The sequence below is a fragment of the Chelonia mydas genome, chromosome 1 (assembly GCF_015237465.2).
Source record: "Chelonia mydas isolate rCheMyd1 chromosome 1, rCheMyd1.pri.v2, whole genome shotgun sequence".
Classification (NCBI taxonomy): Eukaryota; Metazoa; Chordata; order Testudines; family Cheloniidae; genus Chelonia; species Chelonia mydas.
In genome coordinates, this window is record NC_057849.1 from 339,602,831 (window position 1) to 339,627,839 (window position 25,009).

Consider the following 25,009-nt stretch of genomic DNA (forward strand, 5'->3'; position numbering starts at 1 on the left):
GGCTCGGATTGGGTGAACTGGGACACAGACAGGGGTAAGGGGGCTGGGCCACAGCTGGGGGTGGCTGGGCCTGGGGCTGGAGCTGCGGCCAGGGAACAAGGCTGAGGGCGGGTGGCAGGAGCATAGCCGCAGCCGGGCCATGATGGGGGCTGGCAGCCAGGCCCGTGGCCAGGTGCGGTTCCAACCTCAGCCCCGCCCCCAGTTTAGGCCCCAGTCTGGGAATGCAGCCACCGCCAGGGGCTGAGGCTGGGTATGAGGCCGGGAACAGAGACGTGGCCAGGGGCTGAGGCTGGGGGCGGAGCTGCAGCCAGGCCATGGTGGGGGCTGGCAGCTGGGCCCCCACCCAGGTGTGGAGCCACGCTGAGGCTGGGGACAGGGTCAGGTGCGGGTTCGGGAGCTGGGCTGCAGCTGTAGGTGGGGCCAGACCAGAGCTAGAGGTGTGGCGGGACTGGGTGGTGCTCCCTCCCCAACCCCCATGGGGGGCTGGCCCAGCCTCCCGCACCCCCCTAGGGACCGCTTATACCCAAGGTGCTCTATAGATCTGAAACACTGTCACATGAAATAGTTGGCAGTTCCCCATTCAATTAACAAGGGGGCAAGATTGTTCTCTAAGCCCTAGCAGCTCCCTCTCCAGTTCAGGGCTGAGGGACATTGGCAGGACCATTGGGGAAACTCTCACTGCCTCTGTTTTCATCGTCCCCATTCTGTGGATGGATAAACAGAGGACTGCAGTGTCCAGAGCTGCTGCCAATGGGACACCCTGGCCGAGCAGTACATTTGCTTAGGAAAATCAGGCGGATGTGCGAAGAATGGTTTGATTTAGTGACGGATTCTGGCAGGACCATGATATTCCCTAGATTAAATCCATTAAAAACAGCTCCAAGCTCTACTGGAAAGAATGACTTTGCTGAGCTGACTGTGGCTTGTGCCCATCTCTGCTCTCGCTAGGGATTGTCAGGGCCTCTAAGAACTTGAATCTCAGCGGAGGGATTACAGTTCTGACGCACCTCTTTCCACAACCTCATCTGATCCCACAAGCAGAAGAGAGCAACTTGGCCAAGCTGGCGGATTTAAGTGCCAGATATCAGGGAGCCGGCCTGAACAGGGGCTACAGTAAACCTCAATTGTCCTTTAAACATCTGCTTTAGTTCTGTGTCTCTAAACAGCCCCAGATAAAGAAAACTGCCTAATCCATATTTTGGGGAAATCCTATGGATGGGATTAGCTATCCCCAGTTCCTCCTCGCTTTCGTTTTGGCAACGTCTCTCTCACTAATCAAAAAACAGAGCAGCAGAAGGGCCTTTTCCCAGGGATCTCAACAGTCTGCAAAGCTATCCCAGAGATTCATTGGGGATAAGGCTGTCCGTAATGGCCAGGTCTTGCTTTTGATTTACAGCTAATAACTAGAAGTCCTCTCTTTATACAGTGGCAGGTACTTGGCTACTCACGCCAGTTATCACAGGCTTGGCTACTGCAGACTGCAGTATGCATACACAAACTTAGGCTGCTCATGCTTCCAGCAAAGCCGACCCAGTCAGCCGATAGGAATACAGATTCAGCATCAGAAGGCATTTGGGTCTTTGGAAGGAGATAACAAGCATCTCTTCCATCAGCTGATTTCAAGATCTTTCCAACAGGAAAGTATCAAAAAGGCTAATTTGGGGAGATATTTAAACAAACAGGACAGAAGCTCTCGGGATATCTTTATCTTGTGTTTGCAGGGATATGGACTGCAGGGTCTAGTAGGTCTGTTCCATCTTTCGGCTAGAAAGATGGAAAAGATAGGCCACTAGCCGAAGAAAGCATAGACCACCAACCAACCATTCTCTTCAGCAGTTAACATGCAGCCAAATGACACCCAAATCCATCACCGCCCTTCAACAAAGGAACTCTGTGATACAATGGAAGTGGGACTGGAAGCCAACATTTGGATTTACATTATAATTACAAACTGCATTTCACTCGTGCAACCACAGCCATGCTTACTGTGCAATTACATGTCACTACATACAAATGACAGTGCAGTTACAGTTACTTTACCAATTACTGAGCAATTGCACCCACTATGCTAAGAGGTTTTCACTTGTAATTCAGGAAGCAAAGAAGAGGAGGGGGAGGGAAAGTTACTCTAATTGACTTGGGTTTGAGCAAACGTTGGGTTTTTAGGCCTGTAGTTTAAGCGTAAATTCAAGGATTGGTGGCAAGCTTGCAGAGCTCTGTAGAATCCTAAGGTAGCACATACCTGCATTTATGTTACCGCTGTGCTCCCAGCACATGTCTTGTGCAAGTCTATCCTACGTACCTCACGTTGTAAAAACTGCAATTTCCTGAAGAGGCATCTGCATTTCTTATGGAGGCCATCAGGTTTCATTCAATCTTCAGGCCTTCTGCTAATAGAGCTGGGCTGATTACTTGTTGCAAATAATCATTTGAGAGTCACTCACAAACCCATCCTGATTTACTTACTAATCAATGTTTGTGATGTATTTGAGGGGGCATTTGGATTAACAATTTTCAGCCTATGGAGTGTTTGCAAACTCTCCACTCTTTCTCATATATGCTGTGTGATTGGTCACGAGTCACATGGTAATGGTTCCGCTCCAGAAATGAACTGGGAGCCAGCACTGCAAAGCTCACAGTAAAGCAAGCAGCTGTGTTCTGCACCAGCTGAAGCTTCTGAATGGCTTTCTAGGGCAGCACATTGCAATAATCCAGTCTGGAGGCCACCAAAACCAAGATAACAGGTGCTTTCCACAGCAAGAGAGGGGCATGGTCACCTTCCAGCTAAACAGAGAGAACAGGGTACTTCCAGCCATCATTAAAAGTCAAGGAGTTGTTGAAGAATCAGAGAGATGTAACCCATAAGTATGTACCACCCATAGATGGCTCACCTGTGCCCTGCCCCCGAGATGCTTCCCCTACCAATCAGCATCACCAGCGAGCTTCAGTCAACTCATTCTCAGCCATGCCCGTAGCTTGGCCAGATGCTGGGAAAGCAGACTGGCTGCATTGTCTGAGCCTGATGAGAGATGCGGACCTGAGTTGGAGGCTCCAGGAGGTTTTCTTAGTGGACAAGGCATCCACATTCCAAAACCCAAACACCATTATTGCAGAGTGGCCGAGGATCTGGGGCCAACTTTTCAGTGGGCAGGCCTTCCTTTGGAGGGTACAATTTGCACCCACAAAAGGATAGGTGCTGGAACTAGGGGTGCAGCCGCACCCCCTGGCTTGACGTGGTTTCCATCATGTACAGGGTTTACAGTTTGGTTCAATGGCTCTCAGCACCCCCACTCTGCACATTGTTCCAGCACCCCTGCACAAGAGAGGCTGGCCTTGCAAGCCCAAGTCTTGGATGGTAACACATCAAGCTACCCAATCACAGGCGCAAATCAGGCCATCAGAATGCAGCTACTAAGATTTGTGCCTGCAGTTCCTTTGTGGGCAGGAAATCTGCCCACAAACCAGAAGGCCAAATGGCATCTGCAGACTAGCTAAAAACATATCCTGAATGTGCAAGGAACCTGAATTCCCCATTCCTTCCTCCCCACTCCCGAAGTAACCCCTGCCACCCAGGGTTTGACAAGCATATGGCTGTGGTGTGGTGAGGAACAACGGTTTCCAGGGTGCTCAGCCTAGTAATTTCCATGAGTTCTGAAGTTCACTGAATTTTTTTCGTACTGAAAGAGATTACTGACCGGAGAGACACTACCTTTGAAGCCGCTAAGGTCTATTGAGTAAATATGCATTTAGGCATCTTTTAAAAAGTGAAGTATTGATCAGCTAAGCTGCAGCAGGTCTCCTGTAAGACCATATCCCAGCAACAAAGCTGTGTATTTTTTATATATATGATAGACAGTGGCACTTCACTTCCTTTAGTGCTGCTACAATCAAGAGTGTGGGGCTGTAGCTCCATCCTGGAGAAGAAAAGTCTCTTGCCAAAAGGAACTTGTAAGGCACTCAGATACTACAGTGATGCAGGCAGGATAAGACCCAGAATGGAATGGAATAGGACAGAACAGAATGTGTGGGATCCTGTTGTTATTTATATTATGGTAGTAGCACCTAGGGCAGGGGTAGGCAACCTATGGCACGTGTGCCAAAGACGGCACGCGAGCGGATTGTCAGTGGCACTCACACTGCCTGGGTGCTGGCCACCTATCCGGGGGTCTCTGCATTTTAATTTAATTTTAAATGAAGCTTCTTAAACATTTTAAAAACCTTATTTACTTTACATACAATAACAGTTTCGTTATATAGTAAAGACTTATAGAAAGAGACCTTCTAAAAACATTAAAATGTATTACTGGCACGCAAAACCTTAAATTACACTGAATAAATGAAGACTCGGCACACCACTTCTGAAAGATTGCCGACCCCTGACCTAGGGGCCCATCTCATGGATCCGAGCTCCATTGTGCTAGGCGCTGTACAAACACAGAACAAAAAAAAAACAACAGCCCTGCACAAAGGAGTTTACAACCTAAGGCTCTGTCCACATTTGAGACCTTATAGCAACACAGCTCTACTGATTCAGCTGCGCTGCTGTAAGATCTCTTGTGTAGCTGCTCTATGCCCACAGGAGAGAGCTCTCCCGTCGACATAATTAAACCACAATGAGCGGCCGTAGCTATGTCAGCAGGAGAAGCTCTCCTGCCGACATCGCCCTGTGCACATTACCACTTATGCTGGCAAAATTTGTGTCGCTCAGGGGTGTGTTTATTTTCACATCCCTGAGCCACATAGGTTTTGCTGACATCAGTGGCAGTGTAGACATGGCCTCAGTTTCTCTCTCCCCCCTCCCCGTCTAGTGTCTCCCTGGCAAGGCTTTATATATATATTTTATACACACACCACTTTGGGATCATTCAGGACATAAGCAGCTACATAAACGTAAGATGTTTTCTTTTACAAAATATGAACAGTGATGTGATCATTATTTGGATGAGATTTTCAGTTATGCATGGTGGGGGTGGGGAAAGACCCCTACAATGGCCTATTTATGACTGATTATTCTCAAACACACACCAGCAGTCTAGGCGTTAAACCTGGCGAGATGCTGAATGTTTCCTGACAGCTGCTGCGCACCCTCTACTCCCCTTGCAGGAAATGGCAAATGCAAGCCCTCAGCACCTGGTCAGGATTAAGTCCAAATGCCTCCCCAAAGCCAGAACCGGGAGACCTTCTCCACTGAATAACAATTACTATAATTATTATTTTGTTATACAGACAAAATTATAATTTGGGCTGCAAAGTGCTATGCATGACAACTGGACTATATAAATTAAACAACAACACTACTTTGCATTCATATAAACACCTTCACCCAATGATCTCAGAGCTGTTAAAAAACATTAATTAAGCCTCACAACAGTGCTGGGAAGTTAGCTTACGGACTGCTATGAACAATGTGTATGTGCTCTTGCAGTTTAACTGATACAAGCAAAACAGCTCAGCTGTGTGTCAAAGGCCCTATATTTCTAACAGGTAACAGAGAATCCCCTTTAGTTCAAGTACTGTGTTTTTGGGACAGGAAGAACTGAGTTCTCTCTGGCCTTAGCATCCAACTGAAGATGAATTTAAAGAACCCTAGTTATCACTCTAAAAACAAAACTCCTCTTTACTACCTCTGTCTCTCCAGAGACCAGTACTTGAGACACTCAGAGCGTTCCAGGCAGTGCAGTATAAATTCACTCAAGCCATTAAGCCCAAACTCCTACCGCATCTGAAAGCAGGACTGTACTGTGGAAAGCCACGGCAACTCGTTTTAAGCAGTAATGCCATAACGATTACATGCTTGTGTTTCCTGGCTCAGGCTCTTGACCAATAGTCCTGATCCACTGGCAAGTGATGGGTCATTCCCTCATTAGTAGGAATACATTTCATTAGTCCCTTCTGCTCTCTCTCGGACTCCCCCGCTTTCTCTCCATACCCGAGTGTGCGTCTGGATAATGTCACTTGTGTGCAGGATAAATCAGCTGAACAAATCCTATTATATTTTGGAACACTGACAGCAACATGGTAATGACATTGAAACAGGGAAAATATTGTGTTGCTCCTACTGATCTCATGTCACCCACATGGCCATGCCAACTTCATTACTGTACTAAAATGACAGAGGCCTCGGCTTCTCTCACCAGAGCCACCATTTCTGGGATGTACACGGACTCATCCATATTACAGATGGTCTGTCTAGCCCCTCCCATCTTTAAAGCGTTACGAACACACGTACCTCCACAGTATCTGTACCGCTGTGGGAGGCAGGTCACTGACTCGCTAACAGTACCTAGATTTAAACAGCGGGGGGCTGGTGAAACGAGAAAGAAACTGGGTGATGCAGATGGCACTGCTCTATAAATTGTGCACACAACAGGAGCTGGGACTAGAACTCTGTTTTTTCAGCTCCAGACAGCACAGCTGTCTAACACTGGAACCAAAGGAAAACTTCTGGTGATGGGGGGATTAGATCCCTTTATGCTCGCTGGGTGGCTAGCCATGGACTCTGATGCCACTCATACACAAGCCAGGATGTTATATAGCATGTGCCTGGTGAAGGGTCATCCAGACTTGTTACATCTCATAGGCTGACATATCAAGAGTCTCGTTCTTTAGCAAAACCTGCAAGGCTGCACTCTTTATTCTTGGCATTTGTCTAAGTAAGGGAGAGGTAGCCAGTGGGAAGGGAGACTGGCCATGTGGCTCATGCACTAGATTAAGACACTACATAGCTCTGGGTTCAACCCCCAGCTGTACCATAAGCTTCCTGTGTGATGTTGGGTAAGTTACTTAGCCTCTCTGCGCCTCAGTTCCCCAACTGTAAAATGGGACCAATGATTCTGATTTGTCTATTTACAGTGTAAACTCTCTGGGATAGATACGGTCTCTTACCACGTGCACCGATACAGTCTCTTACCATGTGCACCAAGTACAGCAGGGCCTCCAGGTTCTCCTTCAATAGTAATAACGATGAGTGAGTTGCTGTGCTGCTTTGGGGAGATTTGCTTTCGAGGAAGTCCTGTGCTGGGTGCACTCTCATAGGACGCACCAGAAGCATTGAAACATAATGGAAATGTTTTTTTAAGGACATTGCCAGAAGTTTAGCGCACTAGCTGGTTCTTTAAATATTAGAGTCCAAATCCGGCCCTGACTTACACCCTACATAACTCCACTGGAGTCAGGGAAGTGACAGGGGCGTAAGTCAGTGCACGACAAGGCCCAGAGGGCAAAGCTAAATTCAAATGTACCCTTGACCTCAACAGAAGGGATATTGTGCAGCTCCGGGCCCGGGACCAGTGGTGCTTTAAATAGCATCAGGCTTGTGGGGATAGCCCGAGGTCCTTTGCTTCTGGTTCTTGTAGGACTCTTGGATTCTGCTGCTTTTTTTAAAAAGTGGTTACGTAAGTATCCCCTTGGGCTGGCAAACTTGCAAGGTAACAGCACAGTGAGGCAACGTGAGGTCAGGCCTGGTAAGTAGCTGTTCACCTGGCATGTACACAAGTGCAAGGCCGTCATATGGAGCCCACAGAAGACCTTAGGCTAGGCCACGTGCAATAGAGCCGCTGGGTCCCTGGCAGCCAAAGCAGCTAAAATCAGCTCCTAAACAACAAATCTAATCAGTTGTGAGACATACGGCAAAGAGCAGCAGCTGAGACAAACTCTGCAAAGCTCTTCTCCACTCAGGCAGCCAGGGCGGGGCTGCCGCTTAGCACACCTGCAAGAGACCCTGCCCCGGGGGGTGGCGAGCACATCACACCACATGCAGCGCGAGCGCGGCCCGCAGAGTAGGCAGCGACGTGGGGGAGGGAGCTAAGAGACCCTGCATGAAACATCCCAGACACAACAGCACTCGTCAGCAGCCTCGGGCCCCATTCCACCTTCAATGGGCATTCTGTGTGAGCAGGGTCAACAAGCAAGCAAGAAGCCAAAAGCGAACAGCACAGAGCACAGGGTTATGGCAGCCAGCCATTTAAAGGGACAGAAATCTTATATATTTTTAAAAGGAGGTTGGTCTGCAGCTTTATTAATTATTATTATTTTTTAAAAGAAATTTTGGGGGGGAAGGGAGGGGAGAGGAGAGGACCGGAGGGAATTTGCTTCCAAGGATATTTGTTTTGCAATGTTACAGGCAGCCAAACTGAACTAGTGGAGGATTATTATTGGCGTTACCATCATGTGTACTCTCTGTAACAAGAACTACTTTCTGCTTGGATCATACTTGATGCCTCTAATAAATAACACGTCTAGGTCATTAGGCCCTGATTCAGCAATGCATGTGCTTTGACTTGAGTCGGTGCGTACGTGCTTTGCTGCAGCATGGCCTTATAAAAGCACTTTTCAGCCATGACTCTCAAAGCTCTTTACAGGGCAGTTATGGAGTAAAAACTTTGCAAATGAGATGTCATGTTCGTATGGGCGTGTCCATGCAAATACCAGACTTCAGCCTTTGAGCATGCCCAGTGTGAACTGGATGAATAATGTGTGAATAATGCACAAGGCATTATTTCTGGGCCTGTTACCTTTCAACCTGCTGTACAGGGTAAATCTTTGAGTCCTTGTCTTGCCAATAACTTTAGAGGAGGAAATGAGGAGGGAGCTATAAGTGAACCACTCTTTGGCAAATTTTTAAACATAAATGTTATTAAACCCCCATTAGACTCTTTGCCATTCCTGATAGCAGATCTCACCGGTCTGAGGGTGGAAACAGAAAGTTTCAACTTTGGAAACAGCCTCTGCTTACGTTTGCTTTACTGAGGGTTTATAGATTCATAGATTCCAAGGACAAAATGGCCCATTGTGATCATCTAGTCTGACCTCCTATATAACACAGGCCATAGAACTGCCCCAAAACAATTCTTAGAAAAGCTCTTTTAGAAAAACATCCAATCTTGACTTTAAAATGGTAAGTGATGGAGTATCCACTACGACCTTTGGTAAATTATGCCAGTGGTTAACTACACTCACGGTTAAAAATGTATGCTGTATTTCCAGTCTGAATTGGTCTAGTTTCAACATCCAGCCATTGGATCATGTTATAGCTCTCTATGCTATATCGAAGAGACCATTATTAAATATTTGTTACCCAGATAGATATAGACTAATAACATCACCCTTTAACTGTCTCTTTGTGAAGCTAAATACAGTGAGCTCCTTGAGTCTATCACTATAAGGCAGGTTTTCTAACCCTTTAATCATTCTCGTGGCTCTTCTTTGAACCCTCTGAACAGCCTTCTTGAACTGTTGACACCAAAACTGGACACAGTGTTCCAGCAGTGGTCACACCAGTGCCAAATATAAAGGTAAAATAACCTCTCTACTCCTGCTCTAGAGTCCCCTGTTGGTAATCTATGTGGATATAGGAAAACTGAAAAGGGTAAGAACTATAAGTGATGGAATAAAACGGAAGGAAAATTTAAAGGAGGATAGGAGGAATACTTCCCAACAGTGGGATCATGGAAGAGTATGGCTATAGCTACATAACTATGTCCCTGGTCACAGCCTCAGCAGGCACTGAACCTGAGACCTCTGGATTTAAAACACATAATAAGCCTCTACAGGTTGAGCTAAAAGAGCAGCTTTATTAGTTCAGAAACACCGATGGACTCAAATTACTACACATAGCCTGTCCACTAGAGAGACACAAAGAGCCCCAGCATGCTAGTGCAGGTTACATCTGCACTGGGGAAATTTACCAAAAATATTCCCACTGGTGAGCACAGTTACATGAATTAGTCCCATGGAAGCTGATAGGCTATTGCTATCAGGAACTAATCAGAGTGAGAAAGTGCTCAACTCATACCGACATGAGTGCAAAGATCATACCTGCAAAAACGCAGAGGCCAGAACCCCTTACTGAACTTCTCCTAAACTGATGTCAGAGAAAAACACAGTTCTCACTCTCAGGTTGGGTGCAGCAAATCAGATACACGTTATTACCTCAAGCAATTGCACAGAGGGAGAAAGTGCACTAGGACACAGGGTTTCCCCCATCTAGGCAGGTCTCTCCCAGATAAACAATTTGAGCAAGTATTTATACCTTTATTACAGACAATAATAAGCAACAACTGCACATTGTTTATACATATTCCTTCACGATATCTTATTTTTCTCACAAATTTCTCTTATAGTCGACATTCTATTCTTATCTAATACAAGGTCACAACAGCCTCTCTCACAGTTCTTTTCCCACTCGCTTCGCACTATCCCCGCTTCTACAAATCTCGCGTTATTAAAGCTAGGGTTAGCCTGACTCCTACTCATTTCAGAGGCCTGCATCCAAATTCCCTTCATCTACTTCCAAACTGATCCAGTTGTCATCCTTGCATGATCCTTGCATACAGTGACAGTATGGGAATGCCACAAAACCACATTCATCGGAGGTCCCACCTCCTTAATTCGAAAGCAACGGTCCATCCATTTTTCAAAGAGAAATGGATATTTTCCTATGCACTGAATAAAAGTTTTAGCTGTACAATAATCCACCACCATTCCCCTACTGTTCCTGGAGACTGAATAGGGGAAAGGTAAGGTGAGAGGCTACACAAGGCTTTGGTTTTGGTGCTACTTTTCTCTTAGCCTCTGGAAATGCTGGCAACTTCCTACCACACCTCCACCCATCTCTATAGAGGATTCTATTTTGCAGACAGAACACTCCGGATGGGGATTCCTGGGAACAACTGACTAGTAAGTGGCAGTGTTGTCCCGTAGCCAGCACACGGGACAGATTCAGGAGACCAGAGTTCTATTCTCAGCTGCACACTGACCTACCCCATGATCTTGGGCAAATTGTGTTTCTCTCAGTTTCAATTTCTCCATCTGTAAAAGGGGGATAATGATACTTTCCTTCCCCGGTAAAGCACATTGAAATCTTTGGATGAAAAATGCGGTGGAAGAACTTGGTATTATTATTGCTAGGACAGGTGTTTGTTCTCCCAACAAAAGCAGAAATCCAAATTGATAACCCATTGGGGAGGGGTGGGGGGAAGAGATGAATAGTAACACACTAACATTCCCAGCCACTTCCTCATCACAGTTGCAGGGCACATGGATCTTCAGGACAAGAGCAAGCATAGAACTCAATTGGCTCCTATATTAAGAACATAAGAACAGCCATATTAGGTCAGACCAAAGGTCCATCTAGCTCAGTATCCTGTCTTCCGACAATGGCCAACACTAGGTGCTTCAGAGGGAATGAACAGAACAGGTCATCATCAAGTGATCCGTCCCCGTCGCCCATTCCCAGCTTCTGACAAACAGAGGCTGAGGACACCATCCCTGCCCAACCTGGCTAATAGCCATTGATGGACCTATCCTCCATGAATTTATCTAGTTATTTTTTGAACCCTGTTATAGTCTTGGCCTTCACAACATCCTCTGGCCAAGAGTTCCACAGGTTGACTGTGCATTGTGTGAGGAAATACTTCCTTTTGTTTGTTTTAAATCTACTGTCTATTGATTTCATTTGGTGACCCCGAGTTCTGGTGTTATGCATACGAGTACAGACCCCCTACTGCTTGAGCTAGAAGAGCCTCTGCCTGTAGCTGCTAGCCATAGAGGGTCTATGACACACCATGAAGCAGTTTTGGTTCTCACCCACAGGATAGCGGTGCACCCATCAGTCACCATGTTACAAACATTTTGCACTTGCACAGCATGTTCCGGCCTCGTCATCATCAGTGCAGCGAGGGTCCCAGTGATTTGCCCAAGCTCACATAAAAAGGGTAACAGGAGAGTTGGGAATATACCCAGGAGTCCTGACTCCCATTCCCCTGCTGAAACTACTTGGCAACTCTGCCTCCCTGTGACTCACACTTTGATCCCTACCCTCAAAATAAGAGGCTATCCGAGCACTTCTTTAGCTGTCCTCCCAGCCAAGCCGCTCATCAGGGAATAACTTTGAAGCCTCCCCAGGTACGCGCCCCAAAGCCCAACTATACTACAGTGTTGGGAAACGATTGCCCAACTCTTTGAGAGCTCCTGAGCTCAGAAAGGTTTTTTTTCCTAGCGACAGGGCTGCCACAAAAAACAAGAAGAGATTGACTACAGTAATTTAGACAGTCAAACTCCATTTCCTGCCAAAAGACAAACGAAAATACACCCGCAAGGCAGCAGTCAGGTGGTGGCTGGGGGCTGGCGCTTGATTATCTTGGACAGATATTTCACTAGAGTATCCTGGCAGCAGCGGCTAAGGTGACACCTTTTCATTTAAGGCACTCGGCTTTGTTACGCTGCAGTTCATCAAGCGGGCGCTTGTGAAAAATAAGAATCCAATCAGACAGATGAAAAGACCTGGCTGCCAGGATGAGCGGCTGAGCTTCCTCCTTCGCTCTCTAGAATAGCGAGGGTCAGCGGAGAAAACCTTCCGTATCACCACCCGAGACACTGTGGCTGGGTTTCAATCCCCACCCAACACCCAGTCAGGTCATCTGCTTTCTTCCCCTGGGGTCTCCAAAGCAAGTGCTATGACACACCAGTGCTATCTTCTGGGAGACACCTGCTGCAAGCCCATCCAGCTCCGGTGTTTCAGGGTAGCAGACCACCGGGCTGTTCCCAGCAGCAATGGGCCATAGAAGGCTCCACTGGGCCGTGAAGATGGACCACAGACTGGACTCCAACTAGCACCCTGCTCTGGGAAGTACCCTCCCTTTGGGGAGGCTGCCCCAGGAGGTGTTGGAGGAGGCTCACTAGAAGAATCCCCGCAGAAAACTGATCCTTGGGAGCAGTTCTCTCTCTCTCGCTCTCTCTCTTTCCCCAGCCCCCATAGGTATATAATTAAATTTCATTAAACTTTTTGAAAGTTTAAAGTTGTTTCCATATCACACAGTTTAAAAAGCAGACCTATTTATGGTGTTTTTAAAAAAATGCTTTTTCCCCCCCAAAAAAATTGTTATAGAAACAGCTACTGAAATGGTAGGAGCTCCAACCTCCTACCACACTTCGCTGTAAATGGAAAATTTCAATAATCATTTCGATAAACATTTGGATTTAAAAAGTGACAAAAAAAATTGTGAAGAATGAAACATTTCAAAAAAAGAGAGACAAGGTCGGGGGGGTAATATCTTTTATTGGACCAATCGATGTTGGTGAAAGAGACAAAGCTTTGGGGCTACACAGAGCTCTTCTTCAGCTCTGGGAAAGGGACTGAGAATGTCATCGCTTAGTACAAGGGTGTAACAGATCAGGAGTTGACACATTTCCCAAGAGACTGTTCAAGGTGAAGTGGGCAGTTAACACGCCTACAGTGGTCGGGCAAAGGAGGGTTATCAGAGTGGGTTACAGATAGTGATCAGTGATGTGATTGCTAAGCATTGTGGGATCAAATGTATTATTCAAACGTAAGCTATTCTTATCCCATATGTACACAGTGCTGAAGGAATAGGGAGATGCTGCAGCATTACCTGGAACCATTCATCACCCAAGTGAATAATGCCTTTTTGAAAAGCCACTGAATAGTCATAAAAAATGACCAATTTTCCCTGATTTATGCTGCAGATTAGTAACTACTGCCTTCTGCCCTTAAAAGGGAAGGAACGTGCGCTATCTTTCATTCATCCATTTATCTACTGTTCTTCAGGAGATGCACTGTCCTACGGATGGCGGTTCCACAACCACCGCTCCCAAGAGAAGGAGGCTGGTGGTGGTGGTCGGGGACTCTCTCCTCAGGGGGACTGAGTCATCTATCTGCCACCCTGACCGGGAAAACCGAGAAGTCTGCTGCTTGCCAGGAGCTAGGATTCACGATTTGACGGAAAGACTGCCGAGATCATCAAGCTCTCAGATCGCTACCCCTTCCTGCTTCTCCACATGGGCACCAATGATACTGCCAAGAATGACCTTGAGTGGATCACTGCAGACTATGTGGCTCTGGGAAGAAGGATAAAGGAGTTTGAGGCGCAAGTGGTGTTCTCGTCCATCCTCCCCATGGAAGGAAAAGGCCTGGGTAGAGACCATCGAATCATGGAAGTCAACGAATGGCTACGCAGGTGGTGTCGGAGAGAAGGCTTTGGATTCTTTGACCATGGGATGGTGTTCCAAGAAGGAGGAGTGCTAGGCAGAGATGGGCTCCACTCTAATGAAGAGAGGGAAGAGCATCTTCGCAAGCAGGCTGGCTAACCTAGTGAGGAGGGCTTTAAACTAGGTTCACCGGGGAAGGAGACCAAAGCCCTGAGGACGTGGGACATGGGATACTGGGAGGAAACACGAGCAGAAACGCGCGAGAGGGGAGGGCTCCTGCCTCATACTGAGAAAGAGGGACGATCAGAGACTTATCTCAAGTGCCTATACACAAATGCACGAAGCCTGGGAAACGAGCAGGGAGAACTGGAAGTCCTGGCACAGTCAAGGAATTATGATGTGATTGAAATAACAGAGACTTGGTGGGATAACTCACGTGACTGGAGTACTGTCATGGATGGATATAAACTGTTCAGGAAGGACAGGCAGGGCAGAAAAGGTGGGGGAGTTGCATTGTATGTAAGAGAGCAGTAGCACTGCTCAGAGCTCTGGTATGAAACTGCAGAAAAACCTGAGAGTCTCTGGATTAAGTTTAGAAGTGTGAGCAACAAGGGTGATGTCGTGGTGGGAGTCTGCTATAGACCACCGGACCAGGGGGATGAGGTGGACGTGGCTTTCTTCCGGCAACTACCGGAAGTTACTAGATCGCAAGCCCTGGTTCTCATGGGAGACTTCAATCACCCTGATATCTGCTGGGAGAGCAATACAGCGGTGCACAGACAATCCAAGAAGTTTTTGGAAACTGTAGGGGACAATTTCCTGGTGCAAGTGCTGGAGGAACAAACTAGGGGCAGAGCTCTTCTTGACCTGCTGCTCACAAACCGGGAAGAATTAGTAGGGGAAGCAAAAGTGGATGGGAACCTCGGAGGCAGTGACCATGAGATGGTCGAGTTCAGGATCCTGACACAAGGTAGAAAGGAGAGCAGCAGAATACGGACCCTGGACTTCAGAAAAGCAGACTTTGACTCCCTTAGGGAACTGATGGGCAGGATCCCCTGGGAGAACAACATGAGGGGGAAGGGAGTCCAGGAGAGCTGGCTGTATTTTAAAGAATCCTTATTGAGGTTACAGGGACAAACCATCCTGATGCGTAGAAAGAATAGTAAATATGGCAGGCGACCACCTTAGCTTAACAGTGAAATCCTTGCTAATCTTAAACACAAAAAAGAAGCTTACAAGAAGTGGAAGATTGGACAAATGACCAGGGAAGAGTATAAAAATATTGCTCGGGCATGTAGGAGTGAAATCAGGAAGGCCAAATCACACCTGGAGTTGCAGCTAGCAAGAGATGTTAAGAGTAACAAGAAGGGTTTCTTCAGGTATGTTAGCAACAAGAAGAAAGTCAAGGAAAGTGTGGGCCCCTTACTGAATGAGGGAGGCAACCTAGTGACAGAGGATGTGGAAAAAGCTAAATGTACTCAATGCTTTTTTTGCCTCTGTCTTCACGAACAAGGTCAGTTCCCAGACTACTGCACTGGGCAGCACAGCATGGGGAGGAGGTGACCAGCCCTTTGTGGAGAAAGAAGTGGTTCAGGACTATTTAGAAAAGCTGGAAGAGCACAAGTCCATGGGGCTGGATGCGCTGCATCCGAGAGTGCTAAAGGAGTTGGCGGATGTGATTGCAGAGCCATTGGCCATTATCTTTGAAAACTCATGGCAATCGGGGGAGGTCCTGGACGACTGGAAAAAGGGTAATGTAGCGCCCATCTTTAAAAAAGGGAAGAAGGAGGATCCTGGGAACTACAGGCCAGTCAGCCTCATCTCAGTCCCTGGAAAAATCATGGAGCAGGTCCTCAAGGAATCAATTCTGAAGCACTTAGAGGAGACGAAAGTGATCAGGAACAGTCAGCATGGATTCACCAAGGGCAAGTCATGCCTGACTAATCTAATTGCCTTCTATGACGAGATAACTGGCTCTGTGGATGAGGGGAAAGCAGTGGACGTGTTGTTCCTTGACTTTAGCAAAGCTTTTGACAGGGTCTACCACAGTATTCTTGCCAGCAAGTTAAAGAAGTATGGGCTGGATGAATGGACTATAAGGTGGATAGAAAGTTGGCTAGATTGTCTGGCTCAACGGGTAGTGATCAATGGCTCCGTGTCTAGTTGGCAGCCAGTATCAAGTGAAGTGCCCCAAGAGTCGGTCCTGGGGCCGGTTTTGTTCAATATCTTCATTAATGATCTGGAGGGTGGTGTGGATTGCACCCTCAGCAAGTTTGCAGATGACACTAAACTGGGAGGAGAGGTAGATAAGCTGGAGGGTAGGGATAGGATACAGAGGGCCCTAGACAAATTAGAGGATTGGGCCAAAAGAAATCTGATGAGGTTCAACAAGGACAAGTGTGGAGTCCTGCACTGAGGATGGAAGAATCCCATGCACCGCTACAGACTAGGGACCGAATGGCTCGGCAGCAGTTCTGCAGAAAAGGACCTAGGGGTTACAGTGGACGAGAAGCTGGATATGAGTCAACAGTGTACCCTTGTTGCCAAGAAGGCCAATGGCATTTTGGGATGTATAAGTAGGAGCATTGCCAGCAGATTGAGGGATGTGATTGTTCACCTCTATTCGACATTGGTGAGGCCTCATCTGGAGTACTGTGTCCAGTTTTGGGCCCCACACTACAAGAAGGATGTGGAAAAATTGGAAAACGTCCAGCGGAGGGCAACAAAAAGGATTAGGGTACTGGAACACATGACTTGTGAGGAGAGGCTGAGGGAACTGGGATTGTTTAGTCTGCAGAAGAGAAGAATGAGTGGGGATTTGATAGCTGCTTTCAACTACCTGAAAGCGTTTCCAAAGAGGATGGATCTAGACTGTTCTCAGTGGTAACAGATGACAAAACGAGGAATAATGGTCTGAAGTTGCAGTGCGGGAGGTCTAGGTTGGATATTAGGAACAACAACTTTTTCACTAGGAGGGTGGTGAAGCACTGGAATGCGTTACCTAGGGAGGTGGTGGAATCTCCTTCCTTAGAAGTTTTTAAGGTCAGGCTTGACAAAGCCCTGGCTGGGATGATTTAGTTGGGGATTGGTCCTGCTTTGAGCAGGGGGTTGGACTAGATGACCTCCTGAGGTCCCTTCCAACCCTGATATTCTATGATTCTCTGATTCATTCTTCCCTTTCTGAAAACTTTACTTGGTGGCTAAGTTTGTGCTGCCCAAAACCCCCTGCTCTTGGTTAGTTTACTCCCCTTTACACATACTCTCTCTCTCTAATACTCACACACACACACACACACACACACACACACACAAGCTCAGATTTCGTACGCAATGGCGCCTGGTACTTTGCCTCAATTCACTCTGCAAGCCAGGCCAGCCCAAGCCTTAGGGCCAGGAGCTGGAGAGAGACTCAGACCCAGCCTCTTCTACCCAAGAGATGAGCATGAGACTCGGTGCACTCAGGCCAGCTGAGTCACCAACTCAAAGCTCATTTCGCTTGATGCCAGCAGTCACAGCTGCCGCTCTGGCTCAGCAGCAAGGCCTTCTGACTGGCTTGAGCAGTCAAGTACAGCACACTCCTCCCAGTCTCCTCTGTAATTATTTGTGTGCATGCTGCAGTCCATTAGTGCCGCGTGCCGGGATGGCTCACAGATAAGACTCTCCAAACTTGGTCGTGGCCATGAACAAACATTGCACGGGGAAGAAAATGGAAGCAGCCACAAACGGGGAGGATTTTCTGTTAACTGCTTGCTGCCCTATTAGAAAAACATTAGGCCAGAGTAGCCATACCCTGCGCTCCAGCTCACGGCAAGGTATCTACAGCGTGGGGGGCTATTGCTGTAGAGTTTAGGAATGAACTCTTTGTTTACTACAGAAGAGCAAAAAAATCAGGACCTATGCTTGACCACATCTCTTAAAAGCCCAAGCAGGTCCTCCTAATCTCTGTCAGTTTCACTGTAACGCTCCCAGAGATTCTCACCACTCACCCCGTCGGCCAGCCTAGGCCTTTGGCCAGGCTGAGGATTTCAGTTTCTGATGGCAAGGCAGCAGGGTAGCTCGCCACCCTTCAATTCCCATTGTGCTGACAGGCAAAGCCACTCTGTGGATACATTTTACACCTGCAACCATGCAGCCGTGCCGGTGGATGGCTGACAAGGGCTGTAACGGGGGCAAATCACCCATGGAGAGAAGGCCCTAGTGAGACGTCTATCCCAGACATCTCAGCAGCCACCTCCACTTATTGAAAGGCTACACTTTCTAGGCTTACGGGGTGGGTTCTGCCAGCTGTATTTAAGCTGAGGAGTTAGTACCTTTCCCGGGGGCAGCCAACTGATATCAACAGAGCAAAATGCTTCTCAACTTAAGGGTTCAGAATCTAATACTCCTCCGAATCGTGCCTTTCATTCGGGGCTCTCTATGCGCTTTCTCACGCTGGGGATGGCTCATCTCCACTTACAGATGTAGAGACTGAGCACAATAATGCTTTGGCAGCTTTCCCCGCCTGGGTCACACAGCGAAGCTGGGAAAGGAACAGAGTCCCAGTCCCCTGCTCCAACCACTAGGCCATGCTCCAACTCTTTGCTCACATTCTCCTATGCAATTTAATCGTTGTTTTCATCAAGGTCTCATTATAGGGACCACAGAGAGCTAACAGTCCCTTTCATGGCTTATCAAGGCCACTGAAATGACGGGGTTGGCGAGGTTCCGTGTTTTGTCTCAGAGTTCTGCAGTGAGTCGGGCTGGGAGTTTGGTAGTAAGTCTACAGGCAACAGGTACCCCTATGTGGGGAGCTTTAGGGGCCCAACCAAGTAACCCCAGCGGAAAGTACTCCGCTTCAACCTAAAAGCAGCTCTCTGAAACTGCAGCGCTCCAGGGGCGCTGTACCTCTGGGCTTGATCCTTCTCCCACTGGAATCAATGGGAGGGTTGCTTTTGGCTCCAATGGGCAGAAGGAATCCGACTCAAAGAGACAGCCCGATTCTCATTTACACCAAGGCCTCTTTCTACCAGGAGCAGAGATGGAATTTTTGCCCACTTTCAGGCCCCCCTTTACGCTGCCAGTGGCCTAAGCCAACAGGGAAATCACCCACAGAAACTAAGTCAGACTAAACTTCTCTGCCATTGAACCAAATGGCTAATGGCCCGGATGAAAGCGGAGTGGATACCGTGCGAATCAAAGAGGAGGCATTCCAAGTCTGCCATTTGACTGGGGGTGGGGGGGGCGTTCCACAGTGCTTAGTTTGTAATGAAAGAGCCGCCGGGGCTCAAGCACTTATTTTACATTCATAACTGATACAGCAAGCCCAGAGGTGCCGGGACTGTGAACTGCCTGCCAAGCCTAGAGGTGCCAGGGCTCAGCAGTGCAAGCCCACGCACAAATTAAGTGCTCACGTTCCAGCTCTGCCATTCGACTGGGGGCCAGGGGAAGCATTCTGTGTTTTCCATTCTCGATTTGCTCAGACTTGAGCTTGCCTCTCACTTGATGGAGCTAATTAAGACGGAAAAACCAAAGCACGGCGCTCTGTTACGTGCAGCCCTGATGCAGTACATGCTGTACTGCTGATTTCGGTACAGCATATCAAAGGCTGCAATACACTGCCTGGGTTGAGGCAGACCCCAACAAGTGTAGCCTGCACCATCAGGCAACACAAGGATGCTTTGGCTTATTTGCAGAATAAACCCAAGCACCTTGCGCCCCCCACCCCGAATCTTCCCCTTGAATCTTGTAGCATATAGCACTGATCTTCAAGCTATTCCCTTATTGTTTTTTTGGTGCACAAACATTGTAGAACTGGCTCTGCATGGGGAATTGGGGACTTCCGTGGGTTAATGGCCTATGTTACAGACCCCTAAAAAAAAAAAAAATCAAGCCATATCTTAGCAAATCTCACTGTGCAAATTAGTTTAGACTCTGCCTGAAATTAGGGTGACCAGACAGCAAGTGTGAAAAATCGGGATAGGGCATGGGGGGTAATAGGAGCCTATATAAGAAAAAGACCCCAAAATCAGGACATCTGGTCACCCTACCTCAAATTAAGATTTTGGGGGTAAAATTCCACCCATAAGCAGAGGTGCCACCTTAAGGGTTTCAGTGGTGCATAGAATTTGTGCTGGTCTTCTGGATGGAGGTGGAATTTCATCCCTAATTAATTATTTTGTAGAAGAACAACAACTAAAGTAAATAGGCTGATTCCCTCCGAATATCTCAAAGCACCTTACACTAATTCTTTAACAATCACAACACTCCTGTGAGGTAAGAAAGCATTATGCTCCCCAATTCACAGATGGGGAAACTGAGGCACAAAGTGGTCACATGGTGAGTTGGTAGCAGAGCCTGGCATGGAACCCAGCAGTCCCAGCTCCTAGTTTTCTGGTTTACTCAGTAGGCCACACTGTCCTGGTACAAACAGCCACATGAAGTAGCTCAGTGTGGCTGGTTAAACACGTGACTTACCGCGCTGCTACAGGGAATGTCCTTGACTTTGAGCCAGGCCAGATCTAAGGTCCCCTCTCCCCTGTAGCAGGACTGAAGCCTTTCTTTGATGCGGTCGTTGATCTTTTTCAGGATGAAGATGCACAAAGCAGACTCATCCAAGGACTTCATTTTCCTCTTCTGCCCCTTGGAGAAGACTGTGAAGAGGATATCGTCATCTGGGCTGGCACCCAAGGACCTGGCCAAGATGGCACCTGCCTTGGATAAATAGGCTGCTTGGAGAAGCCGGTACTCCACCCCGTTCTTCTCGCAGCCAATGGGCACCTCAACATAGGAGTTGAAGGCTGTGTCCTCCTTGCAGAGCCGGACCAGCTTGGAGGTGTAGACCTGCTCCTTGGTGGTGGAGCCAGGCGGGGAGATCATCTCAGGCTGCAGGGTCAGAAAGTAGACAAAGTTGCCGCTGCTGAAGCCGTAGATGTAGTAGATGTCGAAGTCAGGTATGATAGTGAACGTGTCTGAGGGGATCTTGATCATGGAGGCCACGAACTCGTCATGAAAGACATAAGCAAACATCCCATCCGCCTCGGAGTTCTTGGTGAGCTTTCTGCTGGAGATGGTGGGGAAGTACTCGGGCTTGCCGTCCACGGCCGTGGCGATGAACAGCTTGTCATCCATGTTGCTGTAAGAAACAATGACTCCAAAAACAGAGCCACTCTCGTTTACCCCAGAGAGATAATGCTCCTTCTTATGGAAGGGCTCTCCCAGCTTGAAGAGGTCCTCCAGCCTCAACAGCTTGCAGATCCCCTGGTAAAGGCTCCCACAGGCGATCAACCTGTTCTCCTTGTAGTCTATCAGGAGCATCTTGTTGATATTGTTAGTGAGAGTCAAGGGTTCATTGCAAGTCTGGACTATCCTGGGAGGATAGCACTTTGGGTTATCTTCATCTGGACCAGTCTGGTGGGTCACCAGAACTTTTAGGTCATTGGAGAGTTTGTAGATCCTGTTGACAGCCCCCAAGTAAATGTGCCCAGTTTTTTCATCAACCACCAGGTGGTTAAAAGTCCCCTCTGCCTGCTCTCCGGGGAAAGTGGCAAAGGGCCTCTTTGGATGAGGTGGCTGTTGCCTACCAAGGGATGGCATCACGGTAGATAGGAGCAGGTGGGAAATCAGGCAAGTCCATTTCCACATGGCTGCCGACATAGTTAGAAAGTTTTGTATTCCCAAGGGAGTGAGGATGCGGAGCGGCAAGCGTTTTCAAAGTCCCTTAGCGGATTTTGTCCTGCAAGCAAAGGGAGAGGAAAACAAAAGTGTATTACTATGCAGTATTTCCCCCCACTTCCTCCTTCAAAACCATGCCATCCTCAGAGAATATTTAATTGCTAATCCCCCCTTTCTCATCTCTGATCTCTCTGTATAAAACCAGCACAAAGGAACCCTCCTGGAAAGAAAAGACTGGGAGAAATCTCATGCCAGATTAATAACCAGCCACACACCATAACACAACAGAGAAATGCATTGGAAGCAAACAATGTAAAAGGGTTAATGGCCACAGATATTGACCAGTATTTGCATTACGAAACCCTGGCTTTGACGGGGTCCCATTGTGCTAGGCACTATACAGGGATATAGTTCCTGTACCTGAGTTTACAGTCCAAACAGACAAGACAGAATGAGTTATGATCCCCTTTTTACGGACGGGAAACTTGAGTAGAAGAGAGATTCAGTGACTTACCCAAGGAATGGGTGACAGAGATAGGAATTAAACCCAGATCTTCTGTAGCCAAGCTCAGTGCCTTAACCACCCTTTCTCTCTGACAGAGTTAGTGTCCTTCCCTCCCCCTTCTCCTGGTGCTGTTCCACTTAGTATAAATTGAATATTCATAGGACCAGAGGGGAGAGAGCCAGAAAGAGACACTGACTGTATAGCCTGGTGGTTTGGGCCCTGACCTAGGACATGGGACACCTAGGTTTAGGTCCTTGCTCCAAATCAGATAGGGCAGGAACTTTTCTTCTGCATCAGAATGAAACCAAAATTTTGAAACCTTGAAATCTTTCATGAAAGAAAACTGTTTTCTGTTTGGCCCCAGTGGGAACCCAACCCTTTCCGTTTCACCCCTTTGAGCTGTAGTTTTTAGTGCAGCCAAAGAGGATACATATACTGGCACTCCGTGTCCTTCTAGCCTGTTTACACTATGCACGTAAAGGGGTTTCCCAACACCATTGTCCCGCATCACTGTAAACGCTGAATGGTGCTTTAACTGTGTAGGTTTAAAGAGACTGCTGTAAGTTGCCATAGGTTTTAAATACACAGTTAAGTTCCCCTCTTTGCCCGGAGACAGAACCCTGTTTTAGCCACGTTTGGAGACAGCTCCGTCGTTACTGGGTTCCCTGGCATAGCTGCATTTGTCTCGTAGCCGGGACCTGTGAAACTGCACCTCCTTCTCTTCATAGCTGCTTATTTAACAAAAACCAGTTCAGCTCCTTTGAGTCCTGCAGAGCCCATACAGCTACTGGAGACTGATCTGGATTCCATTCTGGCTCACGCATCACATGCGGACCTTTCAACTAAGCGCTGAGTGCAAAAGCCTTATTACGGGCAACCATTAGAGCAGGCTCCAAATCAAAGACAGTCACAAACCACACACCCCTGAACATTAGGCTGGTCAAAGCCTGGGTCTGACTTCCACAAAATGCCCCTTCTCTCTTTATAAGGACCAGAAGCAAAACTCCTTTTGAACCTGTCTCAAAGGGCAACGCTCTGCCACCCCTACTCATGCTGAGTTATTCCACTGATATAAATGGTGTTAATTTTGAAACAAGGGTGGTGAGATCTGGTGCTAAGGATTGCAAGTGGCAAGGTGGACACAGCAGGATTTCCAGATCCCAGAGAGTTGAAGGTACGGCTAAGGCAATTAGAACCACTGGGCTAGATTAACACCTAGTGTGAATCCACTAACATCAATGGAGCTACAAAGATTTACATCAGCTGAGGGTCTAGCCCAGTGGTTCCCAAACTAGGGGCGCCTCTTGTTCAGGGAAAGCCCCCAAGGGGGGCTGCGGGAAGCGGCGGCCAGCACGTCCCTCGGCCTGCACCGCTTCCCACAGCTCCCATTGGCCGAGAGCGGCGAACAGCGGCCACTGGGAGCTGCGATCGGCCGAACCTGCGGACGCGGCGGATAAACAAACCGGCCCAACCCGCCGGGAGCTTTCCCTGAACTAGCGGCGCCCCTAGTTTGGGAACCACTGGGCTACCCCATCTTCTTGTGACTTGTAAGCTGATCAGATCTGACCAGGAAGCCACACGGAAGGAATAAATCTGGCATCACACAGTCACTTTTCAGAGTATTTACGCAATTCGGATCTAAGCAAAAATCTCACAACGGCTAAGAGCTCAGGACAGTTGTACTTCTCTCCCTGCCCCCAGGTTTAATTTCCCAGCTGCTGCATTTGACACATCCTGGGCAGAAGTCATGCTGAGTTTACTTAAGGCATGTTTACTTTGTCCTTCTGGTCCAACAAATATTTTTTAAAATCAAGTTTACGTAAAGTTCAAGAGATTTCCTCTCTCTCTCTCTCATCAGTGAGAAACAGTTCTCTCTGCAGCCGACCAGTCATGCAGGGCTGTAAGCAGGGCTTTTAATAATCTTTATGATGATGGATAGAGTAGCGATGGGAAAAGTTGTCCCTGTGCAGCGATACCTCTTCAGCTCCTGGCTCAAGGGTGGACTCTTTCAAAGGAGAAAGCTGGACCCAGTGTTCTGAAATGTCACCCGGTGCCCCCGAAAACTAGTTCTGGTCACTTATGAATTACGATCTGTGTTTCTAATGGCTGCCTAGACACCGGGGTAATTGGAGCACTAGAAATACATAAGGAGAAGAGATTCTTTTAAGAGAAGTTTTTATTTTTTTCCCCCCTCTCTCAGCCCTGCAAAGTCAGAACAGCTACAGGATAAGGAAACAGGTTCTATGGTGGCTCACGTGTCAATCACCACACTGTTAACCAAGGCCCCAGTCCTGCAGTGAGGTCTACCTATACAGCACTCACTGGTGGGTCAGGGAACTAAGGTCCAAACGCAAAGGAAAATTCATCCCATGGTAGCAGCTAGGCAAGTCAACTGAAAATAACTTGGCTACACAGGGGTTATGGAGAACACACGCCAGCCTGTAGAATCTTGGGGGCATAAGCCAGAAAGAACCCAGCTTGACTTTCAGATGCCACAAATACTTGTTACGGAGCATAAAGTGCACTGCAAAATAGCGAGACTCATGGGGGAAAGTCTTCACATACAGGGAGAAGTCTGACAAGTATCTGCCCTTCCAATCACTGAACAAGCCCCTGGCCTGAGATGTTGATCATCTAAACAGACTGGGGGGAAGCGGGGAGGGAGAAACACTGGCAGACTGGCCTGGGGGAGGTTCTGCCTTAGAGGTTTGGTTGGTTTCTTTATTGCAGTGTGAGGGGCAGGCAAGGCTTAGTGATTTGAGAGATTCATAAAAGAAAGGAGTGTTGACAAGGGTGAACTTCTGATGTACTGAGACAGAGGGAGTGCTAGGCACAGGGACACAATGGCTGAAAGCACTGAGGAGATATAGGTTCTATTCCTGACTTTGCCACTGAGCTGCTCTGTGA

At 47.8% G+C, this 25,009-nt stretch overlaps 1 protein-coding gene across 2 annotated transcripts in view; it reads right to left on the bottom strand.

Annotated features, from left to right (window-relative positions):
- Positions 1–21,655, bottom strand: part of PLXNA4 (plexin A4) — a 582,073-nt gene extending 560,418 nt beyond the window's left edge. For both annotated transcript variants that reach the window (XM_037889370.2, XM_043520838.1), the window contains exon 1: positions 20,401–21,655. In XM_037889370.2, coding sequence (XP_037745298.1) covers positions 20,401–21,579 — 1,179 coding nt within the window. In that variant the 5' untranslated portion in view covers positions 21,580–21,655. The remainder of the gene's footprint in view (positions 1–20,400) is intronic.
- Between the last annotated feature and the right edge of the window lie 3,354 nt (positions 21,656–25,009).